Source organism: Chiloscyllium punctatum, chromosome 37, assembly GCF_047496795.1.
Source record: "Chiloscyllium punctatum isolate Juve2018m chromosome 37, sChiPun1.3, whole genome shotgun sequence".
Lineage (NCBI taxonomy): Eukaryota > Metazoa > Chordata > Chondrichthyes > Orectolobiformes > Hemiscylliidae > Chiloscyllium > Chiloscyllium punctatum.
In genome coordinates this window covers 65,610,378-65,627,341 of record NC_092775.1, presented here as the reverse complement: position 1 = coordinate 65,627,341, position 16,964 = coordinate 65,610,378, and the positions used below count along the sequence as shown (strand labels likewise).

The 16,964-nt window shown below is 38.3% G+C and overlaps 1 protein-coding gene across 1 annotated transcript in view; it reads right to left on the bottom strand.

The window, feature by feature from the left end:
* LOC140463205 (uncharacterized) overlaps positions 1 to 16,964 on the bottom strand; it is a 126,800-nt gene that overhangs the window by 25,599 nt on the left and 84,237 nt on the right. The window contains exon 8 of the mRNA XM_072556998.1: positions 1,902 to 2,003. Coding sequence (XP_072413099.1) covers positions 1,902 to 2,003 — 102 coding nt within the window. The remainder of the gene's footprint in view (positions 1 to 1,901; positions 2,004 to 16,964) is intronic.

The window sequence follows — 16,964 nt, the reverse complement described above, 5'->3', positions numbered from 1 at the left end:
CTCTCGGAATAACAACTACTGAAAACACACTACTTAATGTAACTAATGAATGTTGAACCTGCACACGTGGTGAGGCAGACATTGATTTGAAATTCAAAAGGTTTACCCCATCTCCAAAGGCAAGCATATCATCCTTAATTGCAAGGAAAACTTAATTCATTAATTAGCATGAATACCACTCTGATCAGCTAATCAAGATGACTGAAAGATCCAATGACAACAGCATTTTGTTTTATTTAGAAATGCAACATTTCACCTTTATACAGTGCTCCAACATCAGTAGAGGCATGACAGTGGCAGATCAACCAAGTCAGGTCAAAACAAACATGCTTTTATTTCATTTTACATTTACCCCTGAAGGCTAAGCGCCAGTTCCATAGGAACTGTAGCCTTTTGGTAGTCTATTCATTTTGTCACTCTTCATATCCACAACCAAAAAGTGACAACCTCCTAATCCAGTATGTACAGTGAAGCCTGATCCCAACTTTCACCTCTATCATCTCAAAGGACTTTGATGTCCAAACGACCCAACCAGCCAGTTGACTATCTCAGAAAAATAGGTTCACATATACACCAAAAGGAAACCACCACTGTTGCCAAAAGATTCACAAACCTATTAAGGACAGCCCATAGTTTCTTAGAATGGATTTTTTTCAGTTTTGTTAAAAAAAAGTATGCATGCTAGTTTGGTAAATGGCAATAATAAGTCATTTCCATTGCTGAAATAACTCACTTGATCACGTCAATCAACTCCTCAAGAGTCAACAGAGTGAGCACAGTTGGATTTCCAGGCCTATTACAAACTTTTAGGCAGTCTTACAGTGGTAGTGTTCCTAACCCTGGGCTGGCACATCTGGATTCAAGTCCTACCGGCTCCATTGGTTGTAATAAAATCTCTGAACAGATTGATAAGAAAAATCTGTTATGTAAAACATTTTTAAAAATTGCAGGCTTTGACAGTGGTGTTCTGGTTTGCCAGAATCAGTCAGCCCATCAGGGCTGGCAACTTCTCATTCCAAAAGTCCATCAGTTGAGACCTACCCCTTTGTGATCTAGCAGCATGAAAGCAAGTACTTCTTATGTGCTTCTCATCAGGTGGAAATCTCATAAGGTGTGTTCGGAGAGAGGGCATTCAGGGAGAGCATGAAGGGTAGGGGTGCGACAGATAACCACCCCATCTGGATGGCCTCTGTCTCCAATTGTCCCAAAGTGGAGGCCATTAATTGACCATTTAAAGACCTTAATTGGTAGCAGGCCAAGATGATAGTTATTACTTTTTTAGATTAGATTACTTACAGTGTGGAAACAGGCCCTTCAGCCCAACAAGTCCACACCGCCCCGCCGAAGCGTAACCCACCCATACCCTTGCATCTACATCGACCCCTTACCTAACACTACGGACAATTTAGCATGGCCAATTCACCTGACCTGCACATCTTTGGACTGTGGGAGGAAACCGGAGCACCCGGAGGAAACCCATGCAGACACGGGGAGAACGTGCAAACTCCACACAGTCAGTCACCTGAAGCGGGAATTGAACCCGGGTCTCTGGCGCTGTGAGGCAGCAGTTCTGGGCAAGAATTGAGGTAGCAAGAGTGAATTTCTCTTCAAGGTCAACTCACCCATTATTATGCCTTCATGCTCTTAGCTCACTATTTCCTGGACAGCACAAGCTCTTATTTAATTTATCTAGCTCGTTAATCTTGGCATACTATCTTAGTTCCAAACTTACAGTCTAAGGGTCATTAGTTCTTTGTTGGCAAATTTCTTCAAGGTCATTGGCGAGTGCCATTCCTTTGCCACTGACACCAAATTCCAAATCATGAAAAGTTTTAAGTTGTTATATTTTCATTTTATTTATTTATGGCAATTACCTTCTATTTGACTCAAACATTTCTTACCTTTTTTGCTGCCAGAGATGGATCTTGCCTGAGGAGATCACACAAAGCAGTCAATTGTCCACTGGCAGCACACTTTAGCCACTCCTTTTCCAAAGGATCCAACTGCAAGAAACAAAACATTGAGAATAGACTATTTAAAAGTGCATTTGTCACTTGATAACAATCCTACCTGCTATACAGATTTGTTGTGATTCAGTCTTGCAATAATAGAGGAATATTCCAGACAAGTAATTTCTGACAACTAGTACATCCCTGAATGAAAACTTGTCACTACCTTAGATTCAATTCTGGACATCAACCTTATAAGGGTGCATACCGTAAAAATACATTCCTGCTAAGTTTAATCACATCTCTTTCAAGGTCACTTCCATTATACTTCAATGAATTTCCTGCTTTTTTTTTCACAGAAGCATCTTCCAGCTGGGATTTATCTAATTGAATATGCAAGTAGCATTGTGAGCACAGATCTGCCAAAATATCCCATCAAAACCACAACTGATAAATGTTATGGAAAATTCACTTCACATCAATTCTCAATTATCACCGATCAGCAGCTTAAAATAGGCAAACAGAAGATGTCAACGTCAGCCCGAATTAATCCCAAAATTTATTGTGGCCCATGTGCCAGCTGGAAATCCTTCATGGTCAGGGTCCGCACAAGTTCATCCATTTCCTCAAGACAGTAGTACAAAGTACAAAATTCAGCTCCAATACCGTAGGACAGGTGGTGATTTTGAGCCTTTTAAAGAAATACAAAGTACAAAATAAGGCTGGTATACAAAGTGTGCTTGATGCTGACACTGGATGGATGGGAAGTATTATTAGAAACCGTCTCCTTTACAAAGGGAAAATTATGATTAGGATAGGAGATGAGTGAAATCAAATACTGATTCCAACAGGAAGCCAGTTTTACCTGCTGACAGTTGCCATCATTAGCAAACTTACAAATCAAAAGCTAAGGTTCATAAAATCACAGAGGCTCATGGTCTCACAAAGCAATAAAAAAAAAATCAATTTATTCCTGATTTCATTATCAAATGTGAAAATACATCAATGAATATAAAAACAAACTTTTAGGGTTTGGAAGGATTAATCATTTCCTTGCATGCAACAACAACATTTGCCAGAGTAAAGGCCACATATGCCCCATTATAAAACAAGCATGAAATTAGGAACAGCATGGTTTCACTGTGGAAATAAGTTATCATTAAGGTAGGTATCCTATAATTAGGGTTCTGCACACTGCTCTTTCAGAGTATGACTTTGAACATTAATCTAACCACAAGTCTCTTCTCTCTGCACCAACTCAAAAGACTCCAGATAAAATTAGCCAGACTCGGTCCAGTTTTTAGTGAACACTCAGACAGGGAATAACTGTTCATCTCCAAACAGAGGAGCCTAAATGACCGTGTGGAAGATGAAGAAAATATTGGTTGAATAGTTGGCTTGTGTTTTTCCTGAATTTGAAGGATGAATGATTAATTAAATCTGGATATACTTAATGCTAACATTGAAATAAAAAAAGCGTTTCCATTCCTCTCAATTCTTCATGTGTAAATTGGATAAAAATTTAACAAACTAGAGCGTCAGAGGCTGAGGGGTGACTTTAGAGCGGTTTACAAAATTATGAGGGGCATGGATAGGATAAATCAGCAAAGTCTTTTCCCTGGGGAGTCCAGAACTAGAGGGCATAGGTTTAGGGTGAGAGGGGAAAGATATAAAAGAGACCCAAGGGATAACTTTTTCACACAGAGGGTGGTACGTGTATGGAATGAGCTGCCAGAGGAAGCAGTGGAGACTGGTACAATTGCAACATTTAAAAGGCATTTGGATGGGTAGATGAATAGGAAGGGTTTGGAGGGAAATGGGGTGGGTGCTGGCAGGTGGGAATACATTGGGTTGGGATATCTGGTTGGCGTGGAGAGGTTGGACCGAAGGGTCTGCTTCATGCTGTACATCTCTATGACTCTAAAACATATTTACAAAATATATTGCCCTGCAACAACACTAAGTAATCTAATTTGAAGAGATAACAAATAGGATTGAGGAGGGCAGGCAGTAGATGTGATCTATAGGGACTTCAGTAACATGTTCCCCATGGGAACCTAGTTAGCAAGGTAAGATCTCATGAAATACAGAGAGAACTAGCCATTTGGATACAGAACTGGCTCAAACGAAGACGACAGAGGGTGGTGGTGGAGGGTTGTTTGGAGTGCCACAAGGATTGGTGCTGGGTCCTCTACTTTTCATCATTTATATAAATGATTTAGATGTGAGCATAACAGGTATAGTTAATAAGTTTGCAGATGACACCAAAATTGGAGGTGTAATGGACAACAGAGGTTACCTCTGATTAAAAGGGATCTTAATCACATGGGCCAATGGGTTGAGAAGTGGCAGATGGAGTTGAATTTAGATAAATGCAAGGTACTGCATTTTGGGAAAGCAAATCTTACCAGGACTTATACACTTAATGGTAAGGTGCTGGAGAGTGTTGTTGAACAATGAGACCTTGGAGTGCAGGTTCATAGCTCCTTGAAAGTGGAGTCGCAGATAGATAGGATAGTGAAGACAGCATTTGGTATGCTTTCCTTTATGGGTCAAAGTATTAAGATTAGATTAGATTACTTAGTGTGGAAACAGGCCCTTTGACCCAACAAGTCCACTCCGCCCCGCTGAAGCACAACCCACCCATACCCCTACATCTACCCCTTACCCAACACTACGGGCAATTTAGCATAGCCAATTCACCTGACCTGCACATCTTTGAACAGTGAGAGGAAACCGGAGCACCCGGAAGAAACCCACGCAGACACAGATGCCCTAGCCAATTCAGCCTCTCCTTTATAGCTCAAATCCTCCAAGCCTGGCAACATCCTTGTAAATCTTTTATGAACCCTTTCAAGTTTGACAACATCCTTCTGATAAGAAGGAGACCAAAATTGCATGCAATATTCCAACAATAGCCTAAACAATGTCCTGCACAGCCACAACATGACCCCTACTCCTGTTCTTAACTCCTGGGGCGGCACGGTGGCACAGTGGTTAGCACTGCTGCCTCACAGCGCCAGAGACCCTGGTTCAATTCCCACCTCAGGCGAATGTGAGGAGTTTGCACGTTCTCCCCGTGTCTGCGTGGGTTTCCTCCGGGTGCTCTGATTTCTAACACACAAGTAGTCTGTCTGCATAAGATTGCTGAAAGTGAGTCAAAACCAAGCACAGTCTTTTGTTGAGGGCAGCAAATAACTAGATCAAAGCATACAAATGTTCAGTTGCAAAGTGAACATTTTGCCTTTATTTTTATATTTAATTATAAATTAGTTTATAAAATCATTTAGAATGGGAACTATTTAGGTGAACTTATAGCACCAACAACTTTCACTTATATAGCACCCCCAACATAGAAAAAACCTAAGTGCTTCACAAAAGTGTCATCAAAAATGCTACACAAAGCCAAAAATAGGAATAATAGATCTGGTAACCAACTGTTTGATTAAAGAAGTAGGTTTAAAAGAAAAATTTTGTTTTGATTGTGAGGTTTTGCAAAATGGTTGTGTTTTGGATTCCTCTAATTTAAGATATTCTACAGAGCAAGAAAGTATCGCAGAGAGCATGAATGACAGACAGACAAGGACAGCAGCTACTACAGTCAGGAGAGGACAGAAAAAAAAGACACTGAGGAGTGAATCTGTTGGAAGCTGATAATAACTTTGGACAGTTTTCTGTGAAGACTCATTCTATAGAGTTTGTGCTGTCAAGTATAAATGCTCCATATAAGTGGATTTTAAGTGCGTTAAACATTAATAAGACATAATCTCTGAAGTCCAAAATGTTACTTGTCTACTAAATAAGGTTTATTTTCTTTCATTTCATAACATTTGTTATAATAAAAGTAATTAAACCCAACATTTTAAGCAATTTGTTTAAGTGGTTCACCGGAAATTCAAATTTTGTTTTAGAATTTATCAGTCTCTGCGGAAGCAATCATGGCTCATACAGGACCCAATGCTAGACCAGGACTATGACAACATGAGGCAGTGGAGAGATAGAACTGGGCATCTTCAAATGTGTCTGGAAGCTAGTGACATTATCTACAGATATAGTGCTAAGAGGAACCATGTAGATGAAGGCTGGACGTGGTGGGGGCGTTGGGTGAAGTAGTACAACAGTACATCTTTAACAGATTGAAATTAATAGTGTGGATAAGAAGCACTCTAGCTATTACTGAATTGGGGAGGCAAGTAAAAAGTATTTAAAGCAAGCTTGAGAACAGGAGAATCATGGAGGAGGATGCATGCCTCTGTTTTTATTTTCTCATGAGTTATGGCTATCACTAGAAAGGGCAGCATCTCCAATTGGTTCTTGAACTTAGTGGCTTGCAAGGCCATTTCTGACAGCAGTTAAGAGTCATTAATATTACATAATATGACTATTATATGAATTAGCCGAGATTCATGCTAGTCGAAGACATAATAACATATATATTCTAGTCAGTAAAGGATATACTAGACCCCAATTCTTGCAAGTCCAATATAGTCACCACTGCTCTATCAATAAATACCTTTTGGCAAAAGACTACTAATGCCAAAGCTGCTTGCCCCTTTGGGATGAGCAGCTGAGCTAGACAGTTCACATCAAGCAATTTTCTGAAATACAGAAAGGGTGAGCCAGAATATGGATGACACCTCAACAGAGTTAATAGTATAAAAATTGATGACTGCAATTATGGTTGGATACTTCATTAATAGCAAACAAGGCAATAATCTGCACTTGTGTGTATAGGCTATGCAATTAATCAGAATAATAGTTATGTATACCTTTGCTTTGGCAGTAGCATACTGATCTGAAATTACTGAAGTAGTAATAATGGAATAAAACTAGTGTAAATACACACAATTTAAAGTTTGGTTGAAAGCCAATATAAATATATGTCCTCAGCCTCTGGCTTTACACCATGTAGCAGGGCAACCTTTGTAATAGCCAATTTAAATCACATTAGAAGATATGATCTGAAATCAAAGGATACACAATAGAAAAAGGACAGACACCCCATTGTACAGCAATTAATCTACCTGTATAAATGGAATTCCTGTGGAGGATTCAATGATTGGAAAATGCAGCTCAAATCCAGCTGCCATTTCCATGATTAAAATTAGTAGGGAAAAAAATAAAAAATGTTAGTTATTGAAAGAGGAGAATTATTTGCCCAATAAGCTTAGTGATTATATTCTTAATACAGTGTCCAATAACTATACCATACATTTTATTAACATCAAACAGATGCATGATATAAACATGCCATTTGGACTAACCATCTATAGAAGCGTTTATGCGGCACTCAAGCCTCTTCTGATCCTTTTTCATCTGTCTATATCTACCATTTTATACATTATTTCCTTTTCACCCATACTGCTCCAGTTTCCTCTTAAATGCATCTAAATACACTGCACGTTTTAACCACTTCCTGAAGTAGCGAGTTCAGCATCCTTACCACTAATTGGAACATTCAGAAGAAACATCTTTACCCAATGGCCATCCTGGTGAGTATCTTATAGCCTCTAGTTATGCTCTTCTCCATAATATTCTCTCTGAATCCACTCCATTTAAAACTTCCAAACTTTTAAGTATCTCTATTGAATCATCCCTCAGCCTTCTTTGTTCAAAAGAGAAGGAAATCAGGCTGTCAATCCATTAGTGATAATGTATACCCTTATATTTCTTACATCTTACTTGTAAATCTTCTCTGCACTCTTCCAGTATACTTGTTTTAACATGTCAAAGGTACTGCATGCAGTTCAGGTTAAGCACGGTCTAACCAAGGTTCAATGCTGGCTTAGCATAATTACTTTATTTTTCCAATTCTATCCCATTAGAACCAAAACCCAGTGCTTGGTTTGCTTTTCTTAAATCTTTTTTAATCTGTGGCGCAACCTTTTGTAATTTTGTACCTGAGATCCCAGTATTCCTCTATCCTACAGACTTGCATCTTCCAAGAAATATATGATTTGCCTATTCTGCCTACCAAAATGTACAAAACTTAAATTGCACTGAATTTCATTTTTCAATTGCTTCCACTTTCTGAAAGTTTATCTGTCACCTGCTGTTATTTGAAGTGTTTCTCTGTATTTATTAACTCCAATTCTGTCTCATCTGCAAATTTATAAATGTGTTTTGTCCCCACTGGAGTTTAGGAGGTTGAGGGATGACTTAATAGTGGTTTATAAAATTATAAAGGGCATAGATAAGTTGAATAGCAGAGGTCTTTTCCCTAAGGTAGGAGAGTTTAAAACTGGAGGCATATAGGACATGTGGGGTAACTTTGATTATACATAGAGGGTGGTTCGTGTATGGACTGAATTGCCAGAGGAAGTGGTGGATGCTGGTACTGTTAAATTTAAAATATGTTTGGATAAGTACATGAATACTAAAAGGTTTGGAGGGAAGTGGGCCAAATGCAGGCAGGTGGAACTAGTTTGGTTCGGGAACAAAGTCATCGTGGACTAGTTGGATCAAAGGGCCTGCTTCCATGCCGTATGATTCCAAGTCCCAATTGTTAATTTAAATTGTCAACACTTGGGGTCCCAGCACATTACCTACCTTCAGCCACTCAAAAACAAATTCTTTTTTTCTCAAACTCTACTGTTTTAAAATCAGTTAGCAATTCATTTAACCACATAGCTCTTAACTTAATCTATTAAGGGCACATTTGAAAGCCTTTTCAAAATCCAGATAAATTGAAATTGCTACATTTTCCTTACCTACTCTATTAACTCCCGAAAACATTCAATAAAGTGGGTCAAGCCAAATTTACCCATTTGAAATCAATGTTGACTAATTATTATAATTCTTATTTCTATGTTCTTCCAACTGTCCTCTAGTAAGGATTCTATTTATTTTGTTCCCATTAATGTTAAAACTGTCTAGTCTATAATGCACTGAATATGTTCTGTCCTCTGCAACACCCTTCCCAACACCCCCAGAAATTAGGAATTAGATAATCTACCCACCAGTCCTCTACCACAATCTTTCGTGACCAATTACCAAACGAGTAGTAATGCCTTGGTTAATTCTTCCTTCAAAAAAAACCTAAGAGTGTGGGGATACAAACCATCTGGATCACAGTCCTTACTTTCTAGCTACACACAACCCATGTTAGCCACTAATTGTCCCTGTTAATAGCTATTCATTTTCCTTGGCTGATCGTTAGCCTGGCCAACTGTTTCTCTCTCTTTGAGCTCCAACCCCATTTATCATTTACTCCTTACCCTCTCCCTGACCCTATCTTCTGCATAAATACCAACCTCTTCCCAGCTACCATCGGTTCTAAAGAAGGGTCACTGGACAAAATCATTGGCTCCGATTTCTCTCCATGGTGATGCCAGACCTGCTGAGCTTTTCAGTAATTTCTGTTTTCCATACTTTCCATGTTTATTTTAATTTATTCAATACATTCCATTCTTTATTTTTATTTTAAATCCACTAATCTCATTACTCAATATTACGTATACCTGTTCTTCTCCCTGGTAAATGCCAAAGATAAATAATTATTCACATTATCTTTACCTGTGAGATTATCTCATCTGTCCCATTTCATCATAGCCTTGCTCTTTTTAAAAATGTACCTGTAAAATATTTTAGAACTTTGTTTTGTTCCTTGATAAGTTAATTTCAGTTAGTCTATGGCTTGCAATATTTTTATTGCTTCTCTCCTGATCACTTCCTATTTCCTATTCTCATCAAGTATTCTAGTTTTCTATAGACTGAATATATGCCTTTATTCCAATCCTTAAATTGTAGCTTTGTCTTTAATCATCCATGCAATTCCAACAGTAGTTTGTTCTCTATTTCACAAAATACATTTTTCCTGCACTCTATGTTTAATATCGTTGTGTTTCTCTTGTTCTACATTACTACCTGTCAATATAATTGGCCATCTTACTTTCCCAAGTTCTATTCTCAACCCTCAAATCAGCTTTTTTCACTTGAACCTCATTTTATACTTATGCCCTTCTATCATCCTAAAAGGATATTATTGTCACTATTGCCTAGATGTTCCCCTATCTTTAGTTCTATCATCAGGTTTAGTTCAGTCCCCATTATTAGGTTCAACAGTGACTCTTCCCTCTTTGGGTTTGTTATATACTGAGTTACAAAAGTGCCCTGTACACATTCAAGGAACTATTTCTTATTCCACTTATTACCTCTTCTTTCCAATTTCAAACCAACATTTGCTGAAATCCACAGTTATTCTTTGTTTTTATTCAATCCCTTAATTTCTCTACATATTTAATATCCCATCTCCATTCCCAATATCTAGACTGATTCTGTTAGAGCTAGTTATCTTTTATTTCTGTTCTTATGGGCTCCATTTTCATCTGGCTCATGGCGATTTCCTTTTTCCACTGACAATGTTATCCCAACTAAGTAGTTACTCTGCCTACCTGTTTACCCGATCTTTTCTAAATACGCTAAGTCCTGATTTTACTACAGACACATCTCTGATGACAAATCTGTAGACAACTCCTGATAAAGGGCTTACGCCTGAAATGTCTATTCTCCTGCTTTTTGACAGCTGCCTGGCCTGCTGTGCTTTTCCAGCACCATACTCAAATCTGATCTCCAGCATCTGCAGTCGTCACTTTTGCCTATATCTCAGTAATCCCTACTATGACTGCTCCGGTCAACACAGTTGCCTCCAGCTCCTATTTTCTTATGGGCATTTAAATCACTTTTTATTAGATATCTAATAACTTAGTGTTTTCATCTTTTTAAACTCCTATTCCACAACTCGATCATTCCCTTGCCAATAATGGCCCCTTTAACTTTGCTCATTGCAATATTTTCACACCTTGTTGTGGTGATTAAATTTAGGCTGCTTAATTTCTTGGTGATCACAAGTACATGGTAGCCATTAGACAGGATTAGTCACTTCAGGACCCCCTTCCCAATTTCCCTAATCCACATGGCTTCTTATTTGTCTCATCCTCCCCTCTCCTGAAACTGTGTTTTCCTTGGAGTGTGACTTCTTCCTGTCCCTCCTATATAGGAGTCTCAACTCAATGGCTCTTGACCCAGAGAAATTAGAGACAGACATACATCTTGCAAGTGTGTTAGCTCAGGAAAGACAAGCCATCCACAGCTGACTATAAATCCATACGCTTAACCTAAATCATGCAGTCCACATATTAATCTCCTCTGACATAACTCAGATGATTCAGTTTATTTATTTACTTGAAAAGTCTTTATTTAATGATTATTTCTAGTTAGAAATAGTACAATTTTATGGTCCTAATTTAAATAACTACTCTAGTTTTGAAAAAAAGCTGTTAAAACTAATCAACAAATAATCTACTTGCTTACCCAATTCATTCCTCTGGACTCCAGTTCTCTGGTTTCAGCATGACCTGCTCCTTTTCCTAGGACACTCCTTTATCTGTTAACTCCTTTCTTTTTTCTCATGGAGCAAAATTCCCACATCTCAACAAATCCACAAGCTAAGTATGTGTTCAACAGTATTCCATTGAGGAGGAATTTATGCTACTAACTGTGTGCAAGAAAACCACCAGAATATATACTAACTGAAATTCCAAGCTACCTACAAAACTTGACGCAATTTTACAACAATTAGCTCTAAAAGTTCACTCGTCAAATTTAGATTACACATTGTACTCTGCCTTGTAGTACATATGAGGTATGTCACTTTAAAACTTAAATGACTAATGCCCTTTATCCTTCAGAACATTCATACCTATATACTTCAGTTAGCGTAAATCATATTTATCCTAATAATATCTGAAAAGTTACTCTCAGGATTGATTTGATCAGAAAAAAAGTGGTGCTAGAGGAGAGGCAAGTAAATCTAGAGTAAATCTTGAAGGTTGGATCATGATAGGACTGCTAGAAGATAGGAGTAGGCAGGTGGCGGGAGAAAGGAAATTGATAGATATGCAAACAACAGGCACAAGAGCAGATAGTTTGTAATGCAGCAGATAATTGGAAAAAACTTGCCATAAAAATTAGTCAATAGGGTATAGCCTGTAGGTACTGTAACAATCTACATTTTAAGAAATATATTTGCATTTAAAACAATTATTTACCTCCTTCCCATTCCTATACCAATTGGACTCTAGAAACAGCAAATAAAATTAGGCTGCTCCACAGTGACACTCAGTGGTTAGATTCTGGAACTAAATCCATCTTGGTTACTATTAATTTTCAGTCTTTTCTTAAAGTCCAATTACTTTGGTAGCCAATATTATTTAAAATTTAGCACTGAAAATCCTATCATATCACCATGAACTTGCACGACTGGTATTACAAACAAATATGGAGATTTATCATATAATGAAATGGGATAACAGATGCAATGTATTGGAAATGGAATGTTCTATTTCACTGAAATAATTTTTAAATATCAATTTAAAGCTCGATACTTTCCAACCTTTCAAAGCATAGAATCTCAAACAACAGTAACTTGACAAAGGTGCACGAATGCTACATGGAAGCATGAGTAAAATGGAAAATTAATACTTTAGTTTTCATTACAGATTGGCAGTTCAGAATTTCATTGAAAGCAGGCATTTTTTATATTGTTTTTGGATTGCTGTTTAGCAGGCCTAAAAGACAGTGTGCTATTTGAAACTGTATGTTACACCAAACCAGTCTAAAAATCCTCTCACTAATTCTCATTACTTCAGCTTCCCTACTGCAACCTCCCATTGCCACTCCTGCCAATCCCTCTCCTTACCCTTCCCTGCTCCCTTCTACTCGCAGCCCATCTTGGTCGAAGGACTCCTCCCTTTCTCTGGAAGTTTGGAAGAGGAGGGAAGAGGAGGAAAGAGTGAAAGAGTCAGGGAGCGAAGCTGCAGCATTAAAATGTACAATCATGCACAAAAATGGACGCAGTGCTCAATCTTTGCAAACTGCACTAAAACAATGTATGATTAGAATGCATTTTAGAAGGAAATTAACTGTAGAAAATGAATTTTCTATCCAGAATTGTTCATATTATAGCATTATTGTTAGTTATTTTGCAATCACAATTAAATCAATTCCACTCTGAGTCTGACCAAACTGTGTTACGGTAATAATATCTAATCAGGAAGAAAGTTTGGGAGAAGATTTGTAGCTCGGGTGCTCGTTGTTGTGGTTCTGTTCGCCGAGCTGGGAATTTGTCTTGCAAACGTTTCGTCCCCTGTCTAGGTGACATCCTCAGTGCTTGGGAGCCTCCTGTGAAGCGCTTCTGTGCTATTTCCTCTGGCATTTATAGTGGCCTGTCTCTGCCGCTTCCGGTTGTCAGTTCGAGCTGTCCGCTGTAGTGGCCGTTAAATTGGGTCCAGGTCGATGTGTTTGTTGATAGAGTCTGTGGAAGAGTGCCATGCCTCAAGGAATTCCCTGGCTGTTCTCTGTTTGGCTTGCCCTATAATGGGAGTGTTGTCCCAGTTGACAACGGAACGAGGACATGCCGCAACCCAAAGGACTAGCCACACTACCATACATCAGGAGCATTTCTGAACTGACAGCCAGACTACTGCGACCACTAGGACTCATAACAGCACACAAACCAACAGCCACGCTCCGACAACAACGCACCAGAACGAAGGACCCGATACCCAGCAGAAGCAAAACTAATGTAGTGTACAAATTCCAATGCAAGAACTGCACAAAACACTAGATCGGACAAACAGGAAGACAGTTAACGATCCGTATACACAAACACCAACTAGCCATGAAACGACACGACCAGATATCCTTAGTAGCCACACACACAGACGACAAGCAACATGAATTCGACTGGGACAACACTACCATTATAGGGCAAGCCAAACAGAGAACAGCCAGGGAATTCCTAGAGGCATGGCACTCATCCACAGACTCTATCAACAAACACATCGACCTGGACCCAATTTAACGGCCACTACAGCGGACAGCTCGAACTGACAACCGGAAGCGGCAGAGACAGGCCACTATAAATGCCGGAGGAAACAGCACAGAAGCGCTTCACAGGAGGCTCCCAAGCACTGAGGATGTCACCTAGACAGGAGACGAAATGTTTGCAAGACAAATTCCCAGCTCGGCGAACAGAACCACAACAATCAGGAAGAAGTCAGCACCGGAAAGGGGATATCATTAACTTGACCCAATTTTTATTCAAACCCTTCTATATAATTATAAAAGCTGGCATAAATCTGTCAGTTATTTTAATATTTCATCTTAGTTAGAACAAAGATGCAAACTAATACAATGCCTAAACATATAGAACCTGAAAAGATCATACCAAGTACATACATTAAAAAAAAATCTTTGGCAGCATCCCAGTCAGATTTAGCCTGTGTCTGTCTGATGGATGATTACATAGCATTATTACTGACAGAGTTAACATATTAAGGATAGTTTTTGATGTGCCCAGTAATAGGATCTAATTTGCTGATCATTTTCTGCAATCACAGTTGCTTTAATGTCACCACTTTAGTGTAATTACTTGTTGGAATAATACGCTATGCACATCCATAAAGCGGCTTTACACATTCCCTGAATAAAATTCACTTAGTATCAAGGGATTACACCACTACTTATTCACTGCATCCCATTCAGTAAAGAGTGACCCAAGGCTAATAAAAACAGATCTTGGCAGACTATTAAACTGTGCTTCTGCTTTCATGATAAATGATCTTTCAACAACTGCAACACAGCTCAAAATTGGCATTATGTTTACAGTTGGAAACATACTCTAGAATCAATGACCTTTAATAAATTAAAAGCAAGTACAATACCTTGCTTTAATTCAAGCAAACAAGGCAGTGAGTCAATGATTTCAAAATTCATTGTGATACTATATATCTCTTTAAACTTCAATAGTACAGTCAATACTTCATTTTTGTTCTTTCTTGTAAACAACCTGAGATGTCTACTACATTTCCACAAACGATGCCTTTAAATCTCCTCAACCATTCCTAAGTGTTCTCAGATGTCCACAATGTTGCATCCATTACTTGCTCAAGTGACATATTTATTCAGGAGTGCCACAGCCCAGACAATACTGTACTTTGTGGATTTACATCAGGAATAATCCTCCTAGAGTGAAGATCAAGTAATATTGCCATGACTGACAAAAGTGCACCAATAATCAAGCCTCACTATGCCTTTACCTAATTAAATCACTAAGATAATCAATTTGCCTGTCTAGCTGTTACTAAAAGACAAAAGTAATTCACACCAGGTTTTGTCATTAATGACTAAATAAAGATATGTTATTTAAAAACCTATCCTTCACCAAATGGCAACAAAAATGGATTATTAATTTACAACTAATCTACATCCCTTTAAAACCCCACATTCATTCACAAATAAATCAAAAGAAAATGTTTGACACAAATATTAAAAAGGAGAAAAATATAGACAGGGAAACAACTTCTGCAGATCAATATGCAGACCACAAGGATGGAGCATTATTTTTCAGTTCTTTTCATTTTAACAATTAAAAAACATTGTCTGCAGAATGATGTCAATCTTTGATTTAATTAGATCATATCTAGTTCCTTTTTTTATGTTAGAATTCTTTCTTTAGAGTCTAAGCTTTTTTTGTCTCTTCACTTAGATAAATGAGATTCTGATCTGCAGGATTTTGGATGTCTTTGAGTGCACTCCACGCACAGATTTGTAAGAAATTGCAACTAGACTAATCCAGTTGGCTGTAGTTAGATCTTTTTTTGTAGCGTGTTTTGAGAAGATTTGTAGCTCAGGTTGAGGATTTGGATGTAGGTTTGCTTGCTGAGCTGGATGGTTCATTTCCAGACCTACTAGATAACATCTTTAGTGGGCCTCCTGTTGAAGCACTGCTGATGATTCCAGCTTTCTATTTATATGTTCGGATTTCACTGGGTTGGTCATGTCATTTCCTGTTCTTTTTCTCAGGGAGTGGTAGATGGGGTCTAACGTGATGTGCTTGTTGATAGAGTTCTGCTTGGAATGCCATATTTCTAGGAATCCTCATGTGTCTTTGTTTGGCTTGTCCTAGGATGGATGTGTTGTCCCAGTCAAAGTGGTGTCCTTCCTTATCTGTATGTAAGGATACTAGTGAGACAGAGTCATATCATTTTGTTGCTAGTTGATGTTCATGTATCCTAGTGGCTAGTTTTCTGCCTGTTTGTCCAATGTAGTGTTTGTTACAGTTCATGCATGGTATTTTGTAAATTACATTAGTTTTGCTTGTTGTCTGCAAAGGGTCTTTCAAGTTCATTAGCTGCTGTTTCAGTGTGTTGGTGGGTTTGTGGGCTACCATGATGCCAAGGGGTCTGAGTAGTCTGGCAGTTATTTCTGAGATGTCTTTGATGTAGGGGAGAGTGGCTAGGGTTTGTGGATGTGCTTTGTCTGTTTGTTTAGGTTTGTTGCAGAGAAATCGGCAGGTTGTGTTCATTGGGTACCCATTCTTTTTGAATACATGGTATAGGTGATTTTTCTCTGCTCTTCGTAGTTCCTCTGTGCTACAGTGTGTGTTGGTTCATTGAAATAATGTTCTGATGCAGCTTCGTTTGTGGATGTTGGGATGATTGCTTCTGTAGTTCAGTATTTGGTCTGTATGTGTTATTTTCCTGTAGATTTTTTTCCCCCACTTAATAGGCCTGGTGCCACTGTGACTCAAAGTACCTACTTCATTACTTTGAAAAGTAACAGTTAGTCAAAGTATACATCAAAAAGTCCCACTTTATTTGCAGAAAAAAAACTCTACTACTACTTTTAACTATATAAGCAGTGTTCAATTTTATTTCCCAATTTATAGTCCAAAAATGAAATGTACAGTCCCTTACAGTAGGAAGCACTAACTCTAACCAAAATGTACATATAAATTCATACATGTATAATTAGTTACCTGTTGGAGATATATCAAGAAACAAGTTTCAGCTTAAACCTTCAGGTGTAGCAAACTCTTATACCTAGCCAAACTTTTCAAATTGCTAGATAATTTCTGAAAGGGAACTGAAATGGAGAAAAGCAAACACACAAAGAAAGATACTTTGATTTTTTTGTCAGATAACATTTCACCTCCAAAAGCAAGTCACTTTT